Source organism: Schistosoma haematobium, chromosome 1 (genome assembly GCF_000699445.3).
Source record: "Schistosoma haematobium chromosome 1, whole genome shotgun sequence".
NCBI lineage: Eukaryota > Metazoa > Platyhelminthes > Trematoda > Strigeidida > Schistosomatidae > Schistosoma > Schistosoma haematobium.
This window is the reverse complement of record NC_067196.1, coordinates 76,893,816-76,916,004: the sequence shown is the minus strand read 5'-3', so window position 1 is coordinate 76,916,004 and position 22,189 is coordinate 76,893,816. Positions and strand designations below refer to the sequence as shown.

The window sequence follows — 22,189 nt, the reverse complement described above, 5'->3', positions numbered from 1 at the left end:
AACAATAAAGACGTAAATATTAGTACGCACGAATATTTTTTAGAATTTTTTAGTCAATAAAATTTTACGTGAAATGGTGATAGTATTGAAAGGTATTAAAATTAATTGAAACGAACCTTGTATGAATGATAAATTGCCTGATATTGTAGGTGTGTTCACATAGCAATATATTGAATTAATAATGTTGAATTCAACTTCGTTCAATTTATACAAATTTGACTATTAATCTAACTGTCAGTACATTAGATAAAATATGATATATTCTTAAATCATTTCGATTTAAATAAATGATTTTTCACAAGACTTTGCGCCTTTTTTCTTGTACTCAAGTTGCCATTTAGACTCATTCTGAAGTTATTGGAAGCGATTAGAAAATCGAATCGAGTATTTATTTAGAAGACTTGTCACTGTGAATTGAATAAGATTTAGTGGTCTCTATAGTTAAGTAATAACCTCAACTGGAGCCCTTATAGGGTACTGTTATTACTAAACCCTGACTGAATAGGGTGATTGAGTATGAGGTAAGAGAACATTATGCTAAGAACACTATAGACAATAAATAAAAAGTGAAACTAAACAGATTCGCTGAATATATGGAATGTATAATAGATACATTTATTATTTATATAAACACATAAACATTGGTACAAGGAGGCGCCAAATAGATATGCGCCACATAAATCGATCAATTTGTGTGAGTGCTTGGATACTGCCCGTGAACCTGAACCGAAGCAGGTGGTTTTGTTAGGGGGCCACACCCGGAGCCTTTGACCTAAAGTTCTGAAATAACGTCAGGAGATACAGTTTCATGGTAGCCGATGACAAACGATTGGTTCATACGCCATTTGTTCCCTCATGATACCGGATTCCATGTGCAACATTGGTTTGGAATCAGGGTTTTCCAACTTTCTTGGGTGTACTATCCATGTTCACCAACCTGGTTAAAGCCCAAGACATTCGCTTTTCGTCTTCTCAATTTCATAAACAACGGTAATGCCATAAGACGGTAGTGTGTAGGACGTCCCTGGCAATGACTGTATGCACGTGGCCATGTGAGAGCATTTCGAGAAGAAGACCTGACTCTATACACCAGGGCATTTGGGGGCAAGTAGTTGATAACAACAATTTTAATTTCAATTTGTAACAAACAACATAGACTGAAATAAGTAATACCAATATATATATATATATATATATATATATATATATATATGTACAAATAATTACTAATATTTCCTTTTATTTTCATAATTAATAATGCACAGCTAAATTTTATATAAAATGCTATGAACAGTATACTATGGGGAAATGAAATTATCAAGACGCGAAGTATTATTAATTAAAATTTATGAGAAAAAAATGAAGACAGAAAACATATGTGACATAACACTTAAAAAAACGTTAAATAATAATTGAATCTCAATCGTAATTAAAATAATAACGATAATAATAACAACAATATTATGATTATTATTACCAATAGCATATCACATGGACATGAAAAAAAGGATCCTCATAATCACATGAAATTATAAATGCCAAGCATTATGTTAAGTATCTACAAAAACGTCTAAAAAACAAGATACCATAAGGAAAATAATGGTATTTTTGTTCTAATGTTTCTACAAGCACGTGATGATTGTTTGTTTGTTTGTGTGTGTGTGCATACGAGAGAGACATAGGGGGGAGAGGAGAAGACAGAGTGTAAATGAAATCCGAAATATGCGAATAAAATAATGTATTCATGCCTCAAATTATTAGACAAAAACAAATTAATGCAACTAATAAATAAATAGTGCATTTAGATGAGTCTTTTTTTCTCCCCCCCTCTCCCTCCCTCTCTCTCTCTCAGTAAGATAGTTACCACACATCTTATTCCCTTGAGAGTTTTGAACAGAAAAAAGAAAAACTAATGGATTTGCATTAATAATGCACCCATACAAAAATTTCTTAAAACTTATAAATAATTTTAACAAACAAACAAAATAATAATAGTAAAATAGAAGAAATTCGAGAGATTGATGTGGTATAGTAGACAAATTTAAATTAAAAATTAAGGATAAAAGCTACAGAATGAACTAGTTGAACAAGGTATATGGTGAATATATTGTGAAGATTAAATTAACAAATTACTGAAATAACAATTAAACATTATAAAATAGTTTATATATTATAATTTGATCAAAATGTAAATCTTTGACTTTGCAGTATACTGAAATGAATTATCATGATCAGTTAGAGTACCAGATATTTATGAGATCTGAATTATCTACGTTTTTTATCCACTAGTGAGACAGTTGACTATGTGTGCGTCTAATAAACAGTTGGTCAAGTATATATATATATATATATATATATATATATATATACTAGAAATGTCCTCAGGAAGGGAAAATACTTTATGTTTATCTAAGTAGTATCAAACTTTTAGTCAATATGTTTTTAGCATACGTTATGGTATAAGTTATTTTTTTTAGTATCATTACCCGTATTACTCAAACATACCGTAAACGTACTTATACTACATAAAGGATAAATAAAAACGAATTACAAAGAAGAAACTACTTATTTAGTATTATATCATAGTTTAGTTTATGTTCTATCATGATATTAGATCATATCTTACTGATTATTGATATTAAGTTGTATGCATCAATTAAAAAAACTGTATTAAAAACATTTTATGAAATACTCCTATCCTACCTACTAGGTTGCTTAGTATTATTCATTATACACAAAAAGAAATCATGAAACAGAGCTATTTATTTCTTTTTGATGTTGAAGCACAAATTGTTCTGAATTGTTACAGGCTATAAACTTTGATATAAGTTTAACACACTTATCATCTACGTTTGAAGCCATTGAAAAACAGTAATTGGACGTGTAGCTTGTTATCAACATTAGGTTTAGAATGTCAAATAAAGAATGAGTAATAAATGATTAGGATTTAAATGAAAAAGAAGGTTAACATTTTTTTAAAATATTAAAAATAATTTCTATGCTCTTCATCAAGGATTCACTATCACTATAAGAATCAAGCTAGCAAGTGAGGTGCATTATCACATAAGCTAATGAACAATTCAGTGTAACCACCCTTACCAATTTCTGTTAAGCATAAACAATCTCTGAACCAGCCAATCAGGTATACTAGTATTCATAGCTATATGGACAGATAAAACGTCTCTGTGACCCAAACATCACTCATCAACTAATATTACTTCCACCATCCACGTAGAAAACTGAACAAATCATTAGTATGTTACAAGATGAGAATGTTTTTAATTGTTTACCAACATCTAACGTTCAATGGCTGCTTTGAAGACCATATAATTATTACGGAAATATATGAGTATGAATGAGTACATAGAAAATAGTGAAACCACTACCACATGGGTCAGTCCATGATATACAATTAACTGAGGCTCGTCGGTTGTCCCTGACCCTGACAGGGATCGATGATATGTTCGATATTTAGTGACCTAACTGCCGGACAATTTGGCTAAGGCTCAGTAACATTTCATGCAATTGGTTCCCTTTATGAATTTAAATAAAGCAAGAACAAATATTGGTGCAGAATAGTATGAATTCATATTATTTCGAGGTTTCTCGTCAGCTGCTTACAAACCAAAAAATGTGATAGAATTTTTACATTGAGATAGAGTGAAAACAAATGACATAGATGAGTGTAAATAACTGAGTTACAATAATAACTATATATATATATATATATGCTAGAACAGGTCAGAGGTCAAAAGGAATTAATTCGGGTTGGGTGGTGTAATAGTGGAATTGAATAATCATAAGATAGGTTACGTAATAATAATTAAATAGAATTTGAAAAGTTAAGATAATTTAGGAGGATCAGGTGGTGGAAATGCGTAAATAATAATGTGGTTTAAGAATTATGTAATAGGGGAGGAATATAAATATTTTAAAATAAATAAACAAAAATAAAATAATAATAAAGGGTTACCAGGGTAGTGATAAGTTAATTAAAGTCTCTTTTTGAATGCATAAGTCAGGTTTAAGTTTTTTGATCATAATAGCTTCAGCAAAACGGAGGGTGGTCGTACTTCTTTGTCTATTGATAACTTTGAAAGCATGAGGAATGTTGATGGTGTGCCCGGTATCAAGTAGATGTCGAGCTATTGCACTGTTGAAAGCCCTGGTCCCACGCAGCCTCAAGTTTTTGGAACATGCTCAGAAATGCGGACATGCACTCTTCTCTCAGTTCTTCCAATGTATGTGCTTTGGCACGTACATGTAAATTGGTAGATGCAGTTGGAGCTACTAAGAAAAGAGGGCTTGTCGATTTTGGTTTGTTGAAGTGAGCAGTTCGTTTGCCATACTGTCATAAGTTTTGCTGCTGGGTAGGTGACTTTCAATGCAGAGTTTATTCTGTGATTGATTATTCCAGCGATTTCATCACCTTTGAAACGTAAGTGTAAAAAGCAGGTTTTTCTTTCTACTCCATAGTATTTTGTATGAGGATTGCTTTTTGCATATTTCTGGATAAATTTCAATGGGTATTCATTATCGCGTAGAACATTAGTAATCAGATTAATTTCATCATCAAGGTATTCTTTTGAACAGATTTTTTGAGCGCGGTCAAAAAGGGTTCGTACAATACCCTTTTTGTAACTCATTGGGCAGAAACTGTGGTAATTGAGATAAAGACCACTCCAGGTATTTTTATGGTGAATATGTCTATGTAATTTACCATCAGATGTTCGTCGGATCCCAACATCAAGGAAATGGAATTTGTCTTCAGCTTCTTGTTCCATAGTAAACTCTATGTCCTCGTGTGCTTTATTAAATAGATCGAGTAGCTTAATGGCGTGATCGTGATTGTTGCAGACGAGGAATGTGTCATCAATATATCTGCAATACAATGTAGTACCATCGATTACGTGCTTAAGCTTTTTTTGTTCTAGGTTTCCCATAAATATATCGGCAAGAATTGGGCCCAATGGGCTACCCATGGCAACTCCATCGATTTGGCGGTAAAGGACATTATTGAATTGAAATTGTATGTTTTTGTACATAAGAAGAGAAGCTGTTTAAAATCATGGATTGGTAGGGGTAGAAGTTCGGGATAATCACATATGATCTCTATCGTTTCTTCTAAGGGGATGTTTGTGAAGAGCGATGAGACGTCAAATGAAACCATAAATTTATCGGAAACATTTAGGTTGTCAAGTTTTTGTACAAATTCAAAACTATCTTTTAGACTGTAAGGTGTTAGTTTCTTTCGTATTGGTTCAAGGCACTTTGTCAGCCAGCGGGCGAGTTTATGGAAAGGAGAATTGGCCATGGATAATATTGGTCTAATCGGGATATTGGGCTTGTGAGTTTTGGGTAGGCCGTATAAGTACGGTAATTGTGATCCTTTAGGTTTAAGTTCATTGTATGTATGATTATCTATTAGATTTCTCTTTAGGAGATCTCTCAATTTATTTACAAGTCGCTTCTCTGTCGTCTCTGTTAAATCCTTCTGGGTATTATCGATGATAAATCTAGTGGAATCATTTAAAGTAGACATTATTTTACTAATATATTCGTCTCTGTTAAGAACGACTACACTGGAACCCTTATCTGGACGAAGTAGCATTATTGTTTCATCTTTCACAAGCTTTTTTAAAGCTAGTTGGTGATCTTTAGTCAACACTTTCGATTGTGGGGTTGGTGTCGTTATGTACTGGTTTGTAATGTCAACTAGTTTCGATTTCAACCAACTATGTTTTTCATCGTTCATGGGTTTCAGTTCCGACAACTGTTGATATAAATACTCAAACTGGGTTTCAGTGTCTATTCTGTTGCATTTTTTCAGTAACATTTCACCGGCCAAAAAAGAGGAAGTACATCTTCAATCGATCCTATTTGACGATTCTTTAGAGATTTTCACTGATATAGTTAATTGAGAAAGAAATACTGTTGCGTAATGTTAGTTTTTAAATTAGTTTTTTCTACAAACAACATTTTATTTTTAGATATTACTTGATATTACATGAAATTCTCCCATCAGCAATGAATAGAATATCAGACGTTATAGTAAAGCGATATATATATATATATATTGTCATAGCAACATAAATCATAATATTAATATTAGACTGATTGAATTGTACGTAAAAATGGGTAAAACATATCAAATCATATTGAACAGATAAAAAAATTGCCTCCAGCTATCAAAGCGGGAAAAATCTTTGTAAATGATTTATTTATTTAATCAATGATTTTATTGAGTTTTTAATCATTAGATTAGGTATAACAGAAAACTAATTATTAATAATAAAACTATAAATGATCAATTTCTTTTAATATTCCACTTCTCCAATGTATTAGTTATACATGTGGAATTATAGTTTAACAGTAGAAAATAATTTTCGGTGAGACCATAATTTATGGACGAAGTAATCAGGTATACAGTAACATGTCTCGGATTTTGGCGCGAAATTCACTTATCCATTTGACTAAATAGAGTTTTGTCATTATAGCTAATGTCACTTCGTGATGAAAACCTTTAATCAAATTCCTAACCTTAACCATCAACTGTAAGTTATAATTCTAATTCACCACACTGGTTTATTACCTTCATTTGGTCGTAGTTATTAGGTGGACACTCTCAAGGTCAGTCTAGCGTCACTCAAAGGTCGTCCATAAATTTTAGTCTCATCAAATATTCTAAAATGAACCGTATTATAAGTATGATTATGTAATTTTTTGTAGATAGTTTAATGATATTGTTTTCTTGTTGATCTGATCAACTTCAATTGTGAAAATTTCATTGAATTTCTTAATAATAAATAAAGACTGAATACATATGAGGGATAATTAATGAATAGAATTCAAAAGTAAAAGAATAACAGCTTATTTTGTCTAAATGAGACGTCAGTTAATACTAATCTGAATTTCATGTGTTTCGTGGTTTATATAATATGGACTAGGAAGATTTTCCAGTAAAGTGGGATAAATATCCATATATATATACATCCTTAAGGAACTGTGAAATCGTAGTTATTACACCATCTGATAATAAAGTTTGTCGAAAATATTACTCTCTCTCTCTCCCTCCCTCTCTTCAGTAAGTTCGCTTTATACAACATTGTAACATGTGTAATAGTATTGAGACAAATTATGTGTTCAAAACTCCGCCTTTAGCTCACCTAAGGTTACTTCCGGATCAAAACCTGAGTGAAAGAGGAGAATATGTACTTAGAACCATATTTTTTAACTCAAGTGCACAAACTTAAAAGTAGGAGTATATCTTTTCGTCTAAGTCCTATCATTCGAAATTGATTTCGGATTTTATCGAAATCAAATTATCCTGTATACTAATTTAAAAAAATAACTAATCATAAGATGGATAATTGATATTAGTTTGGACATAATTTTACAACTAAACATTAAGATTATTATATGATTAACAACTACCAGATTATGAAAGACATCAAACTAAGAAATGCCAATAGTTCCTGTTATTTAGAGTGTAAATTAATAGAATTTTTTGTGTTTTTCATTACCAATTGACTTACTTACTTACGCCTGTTACTCCTCGTGAAGGACCATAGGCCGCTCACCAGTTGACTTAGTTATGGAAATTCGTCTACATGTAATATAATAATTGTCATAGTGACAGTCAATGGATCCATTAAATTCAACAACAAAAAAAACCAAGAAGATAGTCGAGAATATTTTCAACTCATATGAAAGTTAATAAATGAATTGAGTAAATAGAATGTATGTTATTGAATATGATTTAAATGGAAGGAAGCCCATACTATAATCAATATTATGACATAAAATGAAGAATAAAATCAAATATCATGACATTTCCGTTTGGCATATCTCTATTATATGAATAACAACTTTCTTATACCAAACAATCAAATATTTGAAAAGAAATAGATACGATCTTGAACAACGTATTATATACGTGTGACACTATTGAACATTTCCTGTCTAGATCTTCTGTACAAAAGGTTTAATAAATTTACTAGTATGTAGAATATCATTCTTCCTACTTCTTATTTGATAAGATTTTATGTAAAGGTATAAGTACAAATTGTTGATAACTTTAATATACGGATAAAACACATGTCTAACGATATCCTTTATTGAATATTACTAAAGTAGAAAAATAGATTATTTCTGAAAGTGAATAGTTTTAACAATCTAAATTCAATGAATGTAAATTGTTCTCTAATGTTAAAAAGAAAATAACGGAAGATCGTTTTTTTTCTTGACCAGGTTTTTAAGACATTCAAAAATAAAATAGTTTAGATATTTAAATTATCTTTAGACTGTATTGAAAATATAAAGTAACATGGAAACCTTTGCTCATTACAATTTAAAAGACTGACTTTTAACGAGTTCATGATATATTTTTGTTTATTTCTAATCTATTGTATTGTAATTACACGTTATTTGAGTTACTATAGTCTCTTAAAGATACGTGAATATATCAGTTTAGCTGATAAATGTATTAGTTTAAGCATATACTCAATTATACTTCACTATGTAAGTCAGGAAATTTTCACAAATCAAGTTAATTTCATATTGTTAGACTTGTATTAAGTATACTAATTTGTATCGTCTCTTAGCTAACGACACTTAATTACTTAAGTAGAGTTTTATTTGTTTGTACATTTTACATTTATTAGTAACTATTATTTCTTAAAATATTGGGGTTTCCGATTGGATTACGGTAAATCATATTTACCGATAATTGAATAATTGAGCTCAGGATAGAGTTGTGTTGGAGATTCTTGGTCGGCAGCCTATACTCGAATATAGGTAACAGGATTAAATAAGCAAGTAATCGAGATACAGAAGACTTTCAGAATATCTTGATCTTTGTACAAAAACAAAAAAAACTACGTTGTTTTTATATTAACATGTCATGACGTTAGGGCATGTAACAAAGAAAACTGATAGCAGTAATTTAGGGACATATGATGTGTAAGACAAGAAATGAACTTATGATTATATAAAAAAAAGTAAGGATTCATAAGCGAGTAAGTCACAGGTTAAAAATGTGGCTTTAGAAGAATGAATAGATTGATCTGTCGGGAACTTTGAATAACTTATGTGGGGTTGACATAGTATCAGCCCCTACATATCCACCTCTTCTGGAAGCTAAATTATTTAATTTTGACTAGTGTTAAGAGATAAATATTATTATAAGTGGTCATTATGTATATGCGTAAAATAATAAATAACTTATCCTTTTTGGCTAAATCTCATATTTGTACACATTACATGGATTTCAGTTGATTGTATTATTTAAAATTACAATATAGATAAGATGATATATGAGTATGTATTTTTAATATGGGAATTGGATTGGGATAGATTTGATGAAAAGATAAAAAGAGAAATGATGTTAATCATGAAAATCAGATGTAATAAGTCATCATATTTGAAATAATACCATCAAAAATAACGCGTTAGGCTACTTACATAAAAGCATATATTATATCATGTGTATGTTAAAAACAAAAAATCATTAACAAAATTTGAGTATTTCATTAATTTCAATAGTTGAAATCATGAGTTAGTTAAAGCCAGACCACCATGGAAAACGTGAAAGCACTGGACGGCCGTTTCGTCGGTGACCTTCGCGCAATTTCATGGATTGGTTGAAGTTATACATTAACACCGTTGATCGCCGGCTCAGTGGTCTAATGGTTAAACGCTCGGGCGCGAGACTGATAGGTCCTGGGTTTGAGTCTCGCGGGAGGCCGGGATCGTGGATATGCACAGCTGAGGAGTCCCACAATAGGATGAAACGGTCGTTCAGTGCTTCCAGGTTTCTCATGGTGATCTAGCTTCAATTGACCCATGATTTCAACTATTAAAATTGCTAAAATCTCCGCAAAACCTCTTCTGATATTTCAGTAATGTTTAGTAAAATAATTTTTTTATACTCTGAATGTGATGTAAATAAATGTACGAATTAGGATGAATTCACATGTTTACCTACAGAAACAAAATAAATAATAGCCTTTTTGTGAGTATGGCTCACGATTAACTCGAGGAAGACCTAAGAAGTTCATAAAGAGCCGAAGATATTCCATCCAATCCTCATTTGGGCGAACATTCCAGAATCACGGTGTGTAGCTTCTCTATTGGACAAATGCTAAAAACTACTGTATACAGATTGGATGACTATAATGATGATATCGCTTTTACTAGAAAGCTATAAATACCTGAGAGTTTCACACCATATTTGACAGTGTTTGGAATAGTATTCCTTCTTACTCAGCTTGTCTTCTCCTTGTGACACCTTGGAGGTTTCTAGCATTCGAGTGTTCAAATTGTATACCATATATCAAGAATCTAAGCTCAAGATTTAATACATTTCAAAAACATATTTTTAAAAAAAACTGATTGAAACCTCAATAAATATAAAACAAAATATAAATATAATCTCTAACTATAATTAATAATAATCAGAAAAGTGAACTTTGTGTAGGAACAAAGAACACTGCCTCCTATATTGTACCTTCGTAATTTTGTTCCATAAATTACAATGATTAGTATAGAAATATCGAAAAAAAACATCCTATTTATTTCAAATTAAAGAGTTCTAATATAATCGATTATAAGGACTGAATTTATAAGGAGAATACTTATTCACAAATACTAATGCTTATTTGCATAACAAATAAGGTTTATAAATATATATATATATATATATATATATATATATATATATATACGTAATCCTTCGTATAACAGAATCAAAGGTTTAATGAATATCTTTTCCTAAGAATTATCATTCATAATAATTTAACTAAGGATGAACATGTTTTTTGTCTCCCATGTTCTTCATTCTCAGGATTGTTTTTGAAATTAGTGAACAGCTAAAAATAAATAGTAGGCAAATATATATATATATTTTCTTGGAAATAACTACTTCAAACTACAATGTAATGAAAATGAGTTACATCCCTTTATTTTGAATCACAATAAGAATACTCTGTGGTATTTTTATGAATTTACAGGATTAGAATTATTTATTACAGTTTATATATGTATATTATTTTATGTGATTTGAGAAGAGTTTACAGACTAGGATTCTTCGGACAATTCTGTTCTAAGCTCTCTTTTCAAGTTGTTTTCAAGTGTTAGTAATTCATTTAATCTTTACAACTGGTTTCTTTTGTAATATGCTTTTTGACCTACCTCTTTTCTTCTCATCCTTGGGATTTTAAGTTAGTGCTTGCCTCATGATGCAGTTCGATAATTTCCCTAATGTATGTCCTATCCACTTTCAATATCTTTTTCTGATTTCCTCTTTGAGTAAATGCTCGTTTGTTCTCTCTCACAGTAGGGTGTTGTTGATGGTATCCGGTCAACGGACGTTGAGTATGTTACACAAACAATTGTTTATAAATGCTTGCACTTTTTTATCATGGTTGTAATATTTCTCCTAGTTTCATCTCCGTATAGTAGGACTGTTTTGAAGTTTGTATTGAATATTCAGAATTCCAAGCTGGCTGGTAGATAGTTGTTTTGAGTTCCAGATATTTTCCATTCGTAGAAATGTTGCCCTTACTTTGTTAATCCATACCTTTACTATGCGTCAGATCCTCCTTCTTTATCGATGGTGCTCTCCGTATGTGTATGTATAAGTTTCCATCTCTTCCAGAAATTCTCCATCAACTGTGATCAGACTGGTGTTACCCGTGTTATATTTCAGGACCTTGCTTTCTCCCTTGTGCATTCTGAGCCTAAATGATGCAGAGGTTGTTGTTACACTGTCTGTCTTTACCTTCATTTGTTCGTGTGCTTGGGATAGAAGAGTGAGGTCATCTGTGAAGTTCAAATCGTCTAGTCACACCCAAGCTGTCCATTGTCTTCCGTTCTTCCCCTGAGATGTAGTGATCTTCATAATCCGGTCGACGACCAGAAGAAAGAGAAAAGGAGAGAGTAAACATCTTTATTGGACTCCGGTCTTCACTTGTAATGTATCTGTTAGCTGTTCACATTATATGACTTTGGAGTGTAGTTCGTTGCATGAACTCTGTACGACGTTGAAGATCTCAGATGCCTTATAGTGTTGAATGAGGTTTAGTAAGTTTTTCTCATTCACGCTGCCAAATGGTAAAGGGAGTTGTGGTATGGTGAAAACTTCTATTTGGTGGATTGTACAAAAGTAATATGTAGTGTTGTGATTTGGTCGGTGCACTACCAGTCCTTAACGAATCCGGTCTGTTGATCTCAAAGTTTGGCGCCTAATCAATCCTTCCTTCGGTTCATCAACACACTGATCATATGCGTAGCTTGAACGCTTTAAGTTTATGTATGTTATAGGAACTATAATTCTATATTACTAAGCTGTACATACACGAGACGTTGCCACTGAATAACTAATTGCGATAAACAAATTGATGATAAATAATAAAACATCTTGAGTAGCCCCTTTTTTTATTTTGATCATAGTCGATTTTTATTCTGTTTAGTTCATATATTTTTAACACCATTTTCTGTTTAAATTTCGGCTTATTTTACATCAGACAAGTAAACTAATAGTATTGAATTAATTAAAACTACTTAACTGGTTTCCAAACAAAACTTCTTATCTGATTATAAGACCATTTCCTAGTCAAAACATGATTTTATCTGGCATGAATTTATAGTTAAATCTATTGTAAAAACACTTAAACAATCTGGAAATTAATGTCATTCCTAAGAAAAAGACCTAATCTCTCTATTTTATTTTAAAATTTGAAATAACAAATTCGATTGAGTTTAAAGAAATAAAGAATATAAGCAATTGCCATTTCTAAGTGGATGTCAATAAAACAACGACAACAACAACAACGAGAATAACAATAACAAAATATCGTAGAATTTTCTTGAACACTTACAGACACTAAACTTCAACAGATAGATCTGTGCGTAAAATCGAAAAATTACTTTTTATTATTTTGAGGATTGTTTACGATAATGTAAAATTCACAAATGAATGATAACTATCAGTATAGGGGTTGTGAAGATGAATAAGTATTTGATTAAGATCATGAACCGATTGATGTCAGACCACTGTTGGAAACCTGGAAGCACTGGACGGCCGTTTCGTCCCACAAATGATAACTGTCTAATCTGGATATCATTCAATATATAAAGGCTTATTTTTTAGTTGATTTTCTTGATATCGTTTTATTCTCTATATAATGGTGTTATATGAATCTACAACAAAGGAGTGACCTGGACTATAAATATTACAGCTGTAGATAATGTCATTTTTTGCATTTTTTGTGTGCGAAAGAACATAGTCAAATGTTTCCACTGACTTATAATTTTGATGGCAACTGTGACACCGTTTGTTTTACTTGTCAAATCTTATATGTAATTCTTATTAATTTCTTAAAATTGTATTTTGATATTTTGTGAATTACAAAAAATCCAGTGAATGTAAAACAACAAGAATGATATTAATAGTTTAAATCATAAACTGGTAATAATTTGACAACTATCGTGAACTAGTAAGCACTAAACAGCCTTCTCCTACTATTATATGACTCAGTTGTAACCTTCGACTAGGAATTCGACAAAGGAGCATCAGTTCCACGCTCAAGTGCTTGAACTCTGGATCACTAGGACGAAACCAAGTAGTGTATCTATATAATTTTAATCAATCCTTGATGTCGTAAAACGATAATTATTTCACACCTGAAAAAATTGGATTGCATGGGTCACATCTTATGACTACAACTGCAGAAATTTCATCTTTAAGCTAGGGGTTTAGGTAGATCGCTATATTTCAATAATAAACATCTGGCCTGTTTTGCAGTGAACCACTTGTAAATAAATTCCAGACTGTTTTCGAAACCTTTCCAGATCTTGAATAATTTCCTCCGAGCTATTTTTATATTTGACCTTCTTCGTCCGATCGAATTGTCTATTCATCGGAAACTTATCGTATACTTTGGGCAGAACAAAAATTACATAATAATCAGAACTAATCAAAAGAGTACGTTTACTAGTCCCAATTAAGAATTATGGGATTAGTGATAACTACATATAGAAGAGCACAAGAATTGGAAAAGAAATTGACTAGGTTCTGTTAACCTAGAAATGAAAGAATATTACAATCGAAAGAATCGAAATCACCACAAACCATTGAAATCAAACCACTGAAGATAGTAACAGCGAATTCCACTAACTCATTAACGAAACGTAACCGTTTAAATAAAGTGCAATCCATAGTCACGTAAATATTGTTGACAAAAGTTTAACAGTACATAATCAAATGTTTGTAATTGTATTTTGACGTTAAACAGTGGATAAAATTGTTTGAAAACTCAAAATATGCATACTTAGTCTGACATCGACTCACGTAAACAAAGATAGCTACATCACTAGACATTTTTATATTGACATAAATGATAAATCTTAAATTCATATGATGATACCAAAACTCTCATCATCTCTACGCAAAATAATTCGAACCTGTTGGCCAGAAACGATCAGCAACAACCTACTGTGGGAGAGAACAAACCAAATCCCAGTGGAGGAAGAAATCAGGAAGAAGCGTTGGAAGTGGATAGGACACACATTGAGGAAAGCACCCAATTGCGTCACAAGACAAGCCCTCACATGGAATCCTGAAGGCCAAAGGAGAGGAAGAAGATCAAATAACACATTATGCCGAGAAATGGAGACAGACATGAGAAGAACGAACAAAAATTGGATAGAACTAGAAAGGAAGGCCAAGGAGAGAGTAGGTTGGATAATGCTGGTTTGCGGCCTATGCTCCATTTGGAGTAACAGGCGTAAGTAAGTAAGTAAGCTTTCATCATGTAAATCGTTTATTCAGGATTACAGAATTTTGATTACATCACAATTAAAATACATATTTAGACATATTATGAATTTAAAATGGTCTACTTTGATCATGAGTAATCTAAAGTTAGAAGTTAGTGGTTGAACAATAGACATCCGATTAACTTATTTTCATTTTATTTCACCCTACCAACCTTCGAAAAATTTCAGATTGGATATTCTTGTGCTTTACTAAGTGATAGATTATAATCATCTTATATAAGTCCAAAAATGTGTTATACCGTCTAATAGAATTTTTTGAGTTGAAATAGATAACTTGTTGAGACAGTATGATAGTGGAGAGAACTGATGGGCTAGATAAATTTCAATTACTTGAGTCAAGTATTTCATTAACACGTTTTCTTTTACAGTAAATGTTTGGTAGATTATCTATTTGAATTACATAAAAGCGAATTAATTTTAATGTAAGACTATTTAACCATATACGGTATGTCAATTAGAATAATGGTCCTATCAAACAAATTATATTGATCATTTAATTAAGTCACTCAATAGAATCATTGTGAAAAAATTGTTTTTATTAATAAAGAACAGTTCTGAACATTGAAGATGAAGCAAATTTGCATCTAGTCAGTTGTGTAAATCCCCAAGTTGTGTACGTTTTATTAAAGTAACCGATATAAGTGAACAATTGTTAATATTAATAGCTGAGTTTGTTATCCTTCTTGGAGTGTATACTACCAACTAGGAATCACTGAACTACTTGAATCTGGGGTATCTTTTCCAATTATTCCAAAGTGCAATTCATTCTTTTGACCCCTACTTCCAATCTTATTATGTTTTACTCTTATATACACTAGTAATATTAATATTCATGTATGGAAAAAAAAAATAACCTGAACAAGGTGATTCATGTCAACTTACGACCAATTTGTACGTTCTGCTTATTGTGATTCATTATGTAATCCTTTTAATTATGATGATTGACTCATACACTACCTTGATTGTTTTAACACTTTTGTTTATTAGTATTTTTTCATCTTTAATATCTCTTTTTCGCTATCTATATAATTACACTGATTAGGTACACACTTCTCATTACGTAGTTTTATTAGTTCCTAATGTCTTTTATTACATTGTTTATTTTCAGAAATTTTCAACCAATCCCTGTATTGAAACATACATTACCCCTAGTACACCTGTCACCCAACTATCAATTCGTGATTACTTAATGTCATCTATTATTTAATTCACTTCACTGTTACCACTGACTCACAGATTTCTTTGACTGGTTTAAGTTTTTTAATGTACAGAAAACCACTTCAGGTAATGAGAATTTCATAGTAACTTATATTTCGGAGGATGTTTATGATTTCTTTCAGCCATTTAGTGTACTTTAAATTATTGCCTACCCGACAGTTTCACACTGAATAATAATTATTATCTGATTTAATAAAACACTTTAACTAGGAAATTAGCCAAAGACATTTACATAAAATTCATCCTAACCTATCAAATAAATGATGACCGAATAGAGGGAGTTGATGAGGATTTTTAAATCCAGAGTTAGTTTTCATCCCAAGGTAAACATCTATTAGTAACCAGATTGAATCGAGATGGTATTTTGTTCTTTCATAGGATTCTTCAGCAAAGCATACTCACAACATCGTATGAAGTTCAAAACAACATACCCATAAGTTGTTGCAAGCACGTTAATTCTGGACACTTCACACACTTTAATGATCTCATAAATGCATTCAGTTTATTTAGTGTATGATAATAGTCTCATACAGTCGATAATATTTCCTTCGGTTCCGATATTTCTGAGAAATTTGTTGTAGCAGTATGGTCTAAAAACATGGTAGGTATCGTCAGACGTAGTTGCCCATTGATTAGTCCTCAACATGGGAACCAATGTGTACTACTTACGAGTCCCAAACTAATGAGAAGATATTCATCAACTAATCCTTGATTTGCGGAAGTAATTTAGTTGTTTATCATGAAAATTCACTTCAACAAACATCTTCATTTGAGAAGACACATGAATAATATCTTCCAATCTATTCAAAGTTTAATTTTGATTAGATCATACGAATCACAAATTATTCAAGATAACCTCAATTTGGGCCCGAATTCTGCGTGTAAAAATGATACGTCCACTCTCTCATCCTCCCCTGACCGTAATTCTCTTCTGTAGTATATTTTGGTCTTATTTTGTTTTTATTACTGTTTTGTAATTTTAAACTGCAATCAGTTACTATTATGAACTTTATGTTTTTCGCTCTTTTTCATATCTGTCAAGCGGACAGTCAACTTTCATAATTCTGACCAGTAAATTATTCTCATCTTCCTATTGTTCTCTAATCTTTTAATTATTACACAACTTCATTGGAATCCCTTTATGATGTAATCATTAGCAAATAGTTATAAATACAAATGAACAGCTTAAGCAAATGATTTCCTTCGCTAAGTTCACTTCATTTTTTTTACTCAATGACAAAATGAGTTATTTTAATTAACTGGAATTCAATTTGTAATGGTTTGGATGATCATGTTATTGATTCCATTGTTAGTCATAATCTGTCTATTCTGGTTCACAAACTAGAATGAATATCAATGAGTCTTAGAGATTAACTCTAATATAATAAGACTTTGATTTATTCGAGAGACTAAAGATGATTATAAGTATGTTAAATAGATAATTATCGTTTAGAAATGAAATTTTATATTAAATAAATTAATTGAATTGTACGAGTAGTTAGTAAAATGCCATAACATTTAATTGATTGACATTCAATAATTGATAACGTGAGTAAATATGATTCTATCATTTTATTCGCTACACGGAAGTATTGTTAATAACAATTATAAACAATGGAATTTATCATCGATCTAAAGTGTTTGTTGTATGTTTCAATGTTTTTATCCTGATTTATATATTTAAACTAATCCAATATATCGGGAGGGGGTTTTGTGGATATGATAGTAATTTCAATAGTTGAAATCATGAATCAATTGAAACTAGATCACCATGGAAAACCTGGAAGCACTGGACGAACATTTCATCCCATTGTGGGATTCAGCAGTGTGAAACATATACGCACTTTTACCAATTGTTCTCTATTTGTATATTTACGATTGCAGCGTTTAACTTTGTACAAAACTATTTCATGAACGCTTTTGTTCAAACTATTTTCTAGCGTGCTGGAAAAAGATGAGATTAATATCTTCCGGTACCTTTCATAAGTGACTAATATCACTCAAGTTGTTTTTAAAAATATCGAAAAAATCCAATACCGTAATGAGCAACAAAATATTCGTATTTATACACCATTCAATATGAATACGCACTGATATCAGCTCTATTATCTAACTTATTCATTTCAAAAAACCAAATACATCATGTATCCCTTATATCGCACATTTATATAAACTAAGTATGTGTAAGACAAAATCTTGGTATGAATTCAGGATACTCATCTGACTTTTCCGAAGTTCCTTTACTTGTAGCGTACGTGAGATATCTGTCTGAGAACTAACGACCTAGTATACTGCACAGTGGTTCATTCGGTTCTACCTTACGGCTGTTAGACCTGATCTTTTAAAGTAAAAGATTTTCGTAAATTACTAGTTTTCTATCACAAATGCTTTTGAAACACTGCTTGTATATGCTAGGACTATCAAATGTACGATTCAGTGGTTAGATGCAGGGTATGGTTGAAGATTGGGAAATAGATTAATGAGGTGGTGAATTTCTATTGATTGGAATGGTTAGGCCATACTTTGCGTATACCTAACCACATCTATCCTGATGGGCTATATTTTCTTATGTGAGAGTAGGTAGAACGAAAGCTAAAAGTGGTCAAAGTAAGACATGTCATTAGCCTGTGAAGACACTGACAATGGAACTGAGCTATGTAGGTAGGTGCAGACTATCTGGTTAGGGTCCATAAGGTAACCACGATTACTGATTGAAGACTTTGTATAACACAGCATAACACAGTAGAGCGAGTGCATTCATACATTATCTTACTTTAAATCCTGAATTTACAAATGATCTAATAAGACATTTTTTCATTCCACTAACCCATATTTATTTGAGGGGGGAGGAGGATCATCTGGCTGATGACTACTACCATTATTACTATTATTGCTTGCAGTATTTTGTAATCTTATTGACAAAATCATCTTATTTTGCTAAATAAGTCTGTCCAGCTTAAATCAAGACATATACCAAAATAGTTGCAGAAACAAATACAACCAAGTGACCTAATAAGAGCAGAGGATAAACATCCATCATCTTCTACTGCTAAACATATAATCGAAACAGGCCATAAGACTGATCTAATCTCGGCTTTTGTGGTGTTGTACAAATGTGTAAAATGGTGTATATTAAAGTCTATTGAAGCCTTAGCCGTACGAAAATTCAAACCTTCTTTGAAAACAGCTTGTTCTCACCTTAAACCTACCCTGGTAATATTGACTTATTATCCAGAGTGATTAGGTTTCGAATTGTATTCACGTTATTATTATTATTACTTTTATTACTATCATCATTGTCTCCTCTTATCCTCCATTTCTAGTCTAGTTCACATTTTATTTTTATATATAAATGTTTTTAACAAGTGTGTAATTTGTGATGAGATTGTTCGAAATGTATTGCGCTAATATGTCATCACGTAGTTCTGATAATCTTCGTCTTCTTATTACACTATTGAAATTTATCAAAGGGACTAATTGCTTTAAATATATGTGCTAGGTTTTAATATTAAACTAATTTGAACGGATTGAAAATAACATCTATAATAATAATAATAATTTCACTCATTGAAATCATGAGTTAATTGAATCTAGACCACTATGGAAAACCTGGAAGCACTGGATGCGCACTGATGAAGAGTCCCATACTAAGACGAAACGGCCGTCCAGTGCTTCTAGGTTTTCCATGGTGGTCTAGCTTCAATTAACCCATGATTTCAATGAGTGAATTTTCTAAAAACCTCCACAAAACCCATTCTGATAATAATTACATAAAAATAAATCAAATCATATAAAGATTTATTGAAAATAGTACTGATTTTCATGATACATCTTATGAATGAAGATAAGTCATGTTTGTTATTGTTTTATGTACAATATCATTCATTCAAATACACAAATATATATACATAATAACAGAAGTATAAGATTCATTCTTATAGTATCTATACCATATTAAGTTGTTTTAATGTAAAACTTTAATAAATTTAATTAATTAATTTTAATTACATTTAATTAAATTATAAAATGTTTTACGAAAACGTCTACTAAGCCATGAATAAAAAAAGAAATTCAATGTTGAATTAATAGCTAAACTTAAATTCACAAAATTACCTGCTATCATTAAATATAAACGTATTGATGATTGATTTATATTTGGATTAGATACTTTAATTAAATGTAATATTGCACTTGGCATTGTAAGTACACAAAATGCTACAACAATTAATATTAACATTAATGTAATTCTATCTTTTTCATTTAAATAATTATGTTTTGATTGATGTATAGTAAATAATTTTTGTGCTGAATTATATGAACGATATATAGTAGTTGGTATAGTATCTTGTTCATCAGTTCTCATTATATTCTTTCCACTATTATTATTATTATTATTACTATTATCATTATTATTACCATTATTATTATTATCATTATTGATTATTTCGTGCATTTCCATGCCGGTGATCATATTTTGTTTAGATAAATTTTGTTGTTTTAATTGTAATGGTTTATATTTACAAATGAATTGATAATTTTTTAATGAATTTTTTAATGAATAACAATCTTGACTATCATTATTGTTTATTATTGGTTCTGAATTATTTCTTGTATAATTTGTTAAACTTTCAGTAACACATATAATACCATAACGAATTTTTGGTAAAACTACATCATTTGTTTTTTTAGTCATTTTTAATCGAATTTTTGATGCATTTAAAATGGATTTAATTAATAGACCATTAAATACTGAAAGAATAATTAATGGTCCTATAACAACTAATATAATAATAATTATAGGCCATCCATTTTTATTTAGAATTTTACCTAATCTTGTTTCTGTTAATATATAATGTGATCCACGAATAGATAGTTGTTGATTAGTTGTTTCATTATTACTAATATTATTATTATTATTATTAATACCAAGAGTTTGATTTTCATTCAATGTTAAATCTTCAATATTATTGAAATCATCATTTATTGTTTGAATCTCTTTTGTTGTTTTATATTCTTCATTCCATTTTACAGTATATGATAAAAAATCTGGTAATGTTACACTGAATGTAAATAAACATATAATAAGTATTATCCATTTACAATTTTCTTTGGTACATATTTTACGAGCTAAAATTGGTGATGAAACAGCTATATAACGTTCAGCAGTAAATGCACATGTTAACCAACATGCTGTATTACTACATAAATTACCAAATGCCATTATATATGGTAATAAATTCATATAATATTTATATGTTTCAAATTTACCAAATGTTCTTAATGTAAGTAATAATAATGTTATTCCATAAAATAAATCACAAACAGCTACAGCAAGTAAATAATTATTAGTTAATGAACGCATTCTTAATCTTGTTAATATAAGTATATTTAAACTATTTGTTGATATACCAATAATACAAATAACTGGAATTAATCCTTGCATACATATAGTTCGTACTAAATGAAATAATTGTAATAATTCAATAGATTCATTAGTTATATTAGTTTGTGTAATATTGAAATTAGTCATGTTCATTTAAAATGATAATAATAATAATTTTCAGTAGTATATATTATTTAAAAAATTTCATGAATATCTATATATCTATATATATTCTATAATGAATTCAATTCAATTATTTATAATTGTATTTTATTAATTTTATTTAATTCTAAGTATGCTACTACGATTTATTACATGTCTTATATATATATTCCACCAATCATATTTCAGTATTTAATAAATTAAAACAAACAATTACTCTCAAACTATTCGTTTAAACTTTAATAAATATTCATTCAGATAAGATAATTGGTTTATCCGGAAGTTTGTATTATTTTTAAATATATGTATATGAAACAAAATGTCTTGTTTGTTTTGTTTTTGTTTAGTTAATTTTGATAATATATAATTTTATGAGAAAATAGGTTTTGTGGGTATTTTTAGAAATTTCACTAGTTGAAATCATGAGTCAATTGAAGTTAGACCACTATGGAAAACTTGAAATCCCTGGAAGGTCATTTCTTCCTAGTATAGGACTCCTCCAGTGGAGTTCAACCAGGTCGGTTGTGAGATATCAGCTCATTGAAAACAATGATGTACGGTGGTGCACTTTCGTTGATTGGTTGAAGA

The 22,189-nt window shown here is 30.5% G+C and overlaps 1 protein-coding gene across 1 annotated transcript; it reads right to left on the bottom strand.

The window, feature by feature from the left end:
• Positions 1–19,837: 19,837 nt before the first annotated feature.
• On the bottom strand, positions 19,838–21,586 carry MS3_00002151 (uncharacterized protein; the record flags this gene model as incomplete). Its single annotated transcript, XM_012939073.2, has 1 exon — positions 19,838–21,586. The coding sequence occupies one exon, from the start codon at positions 21,584–21,586 to the stop codon at positions 20,057–20,059; it is 1,530 nt and encodes a 509-aa protein (XP_012794527.1). The 3' UTR covers positions 19,838–20,056.
• Between the last annotated feature and the right edge of the window lie 603 nt (positions 21,587–22,189).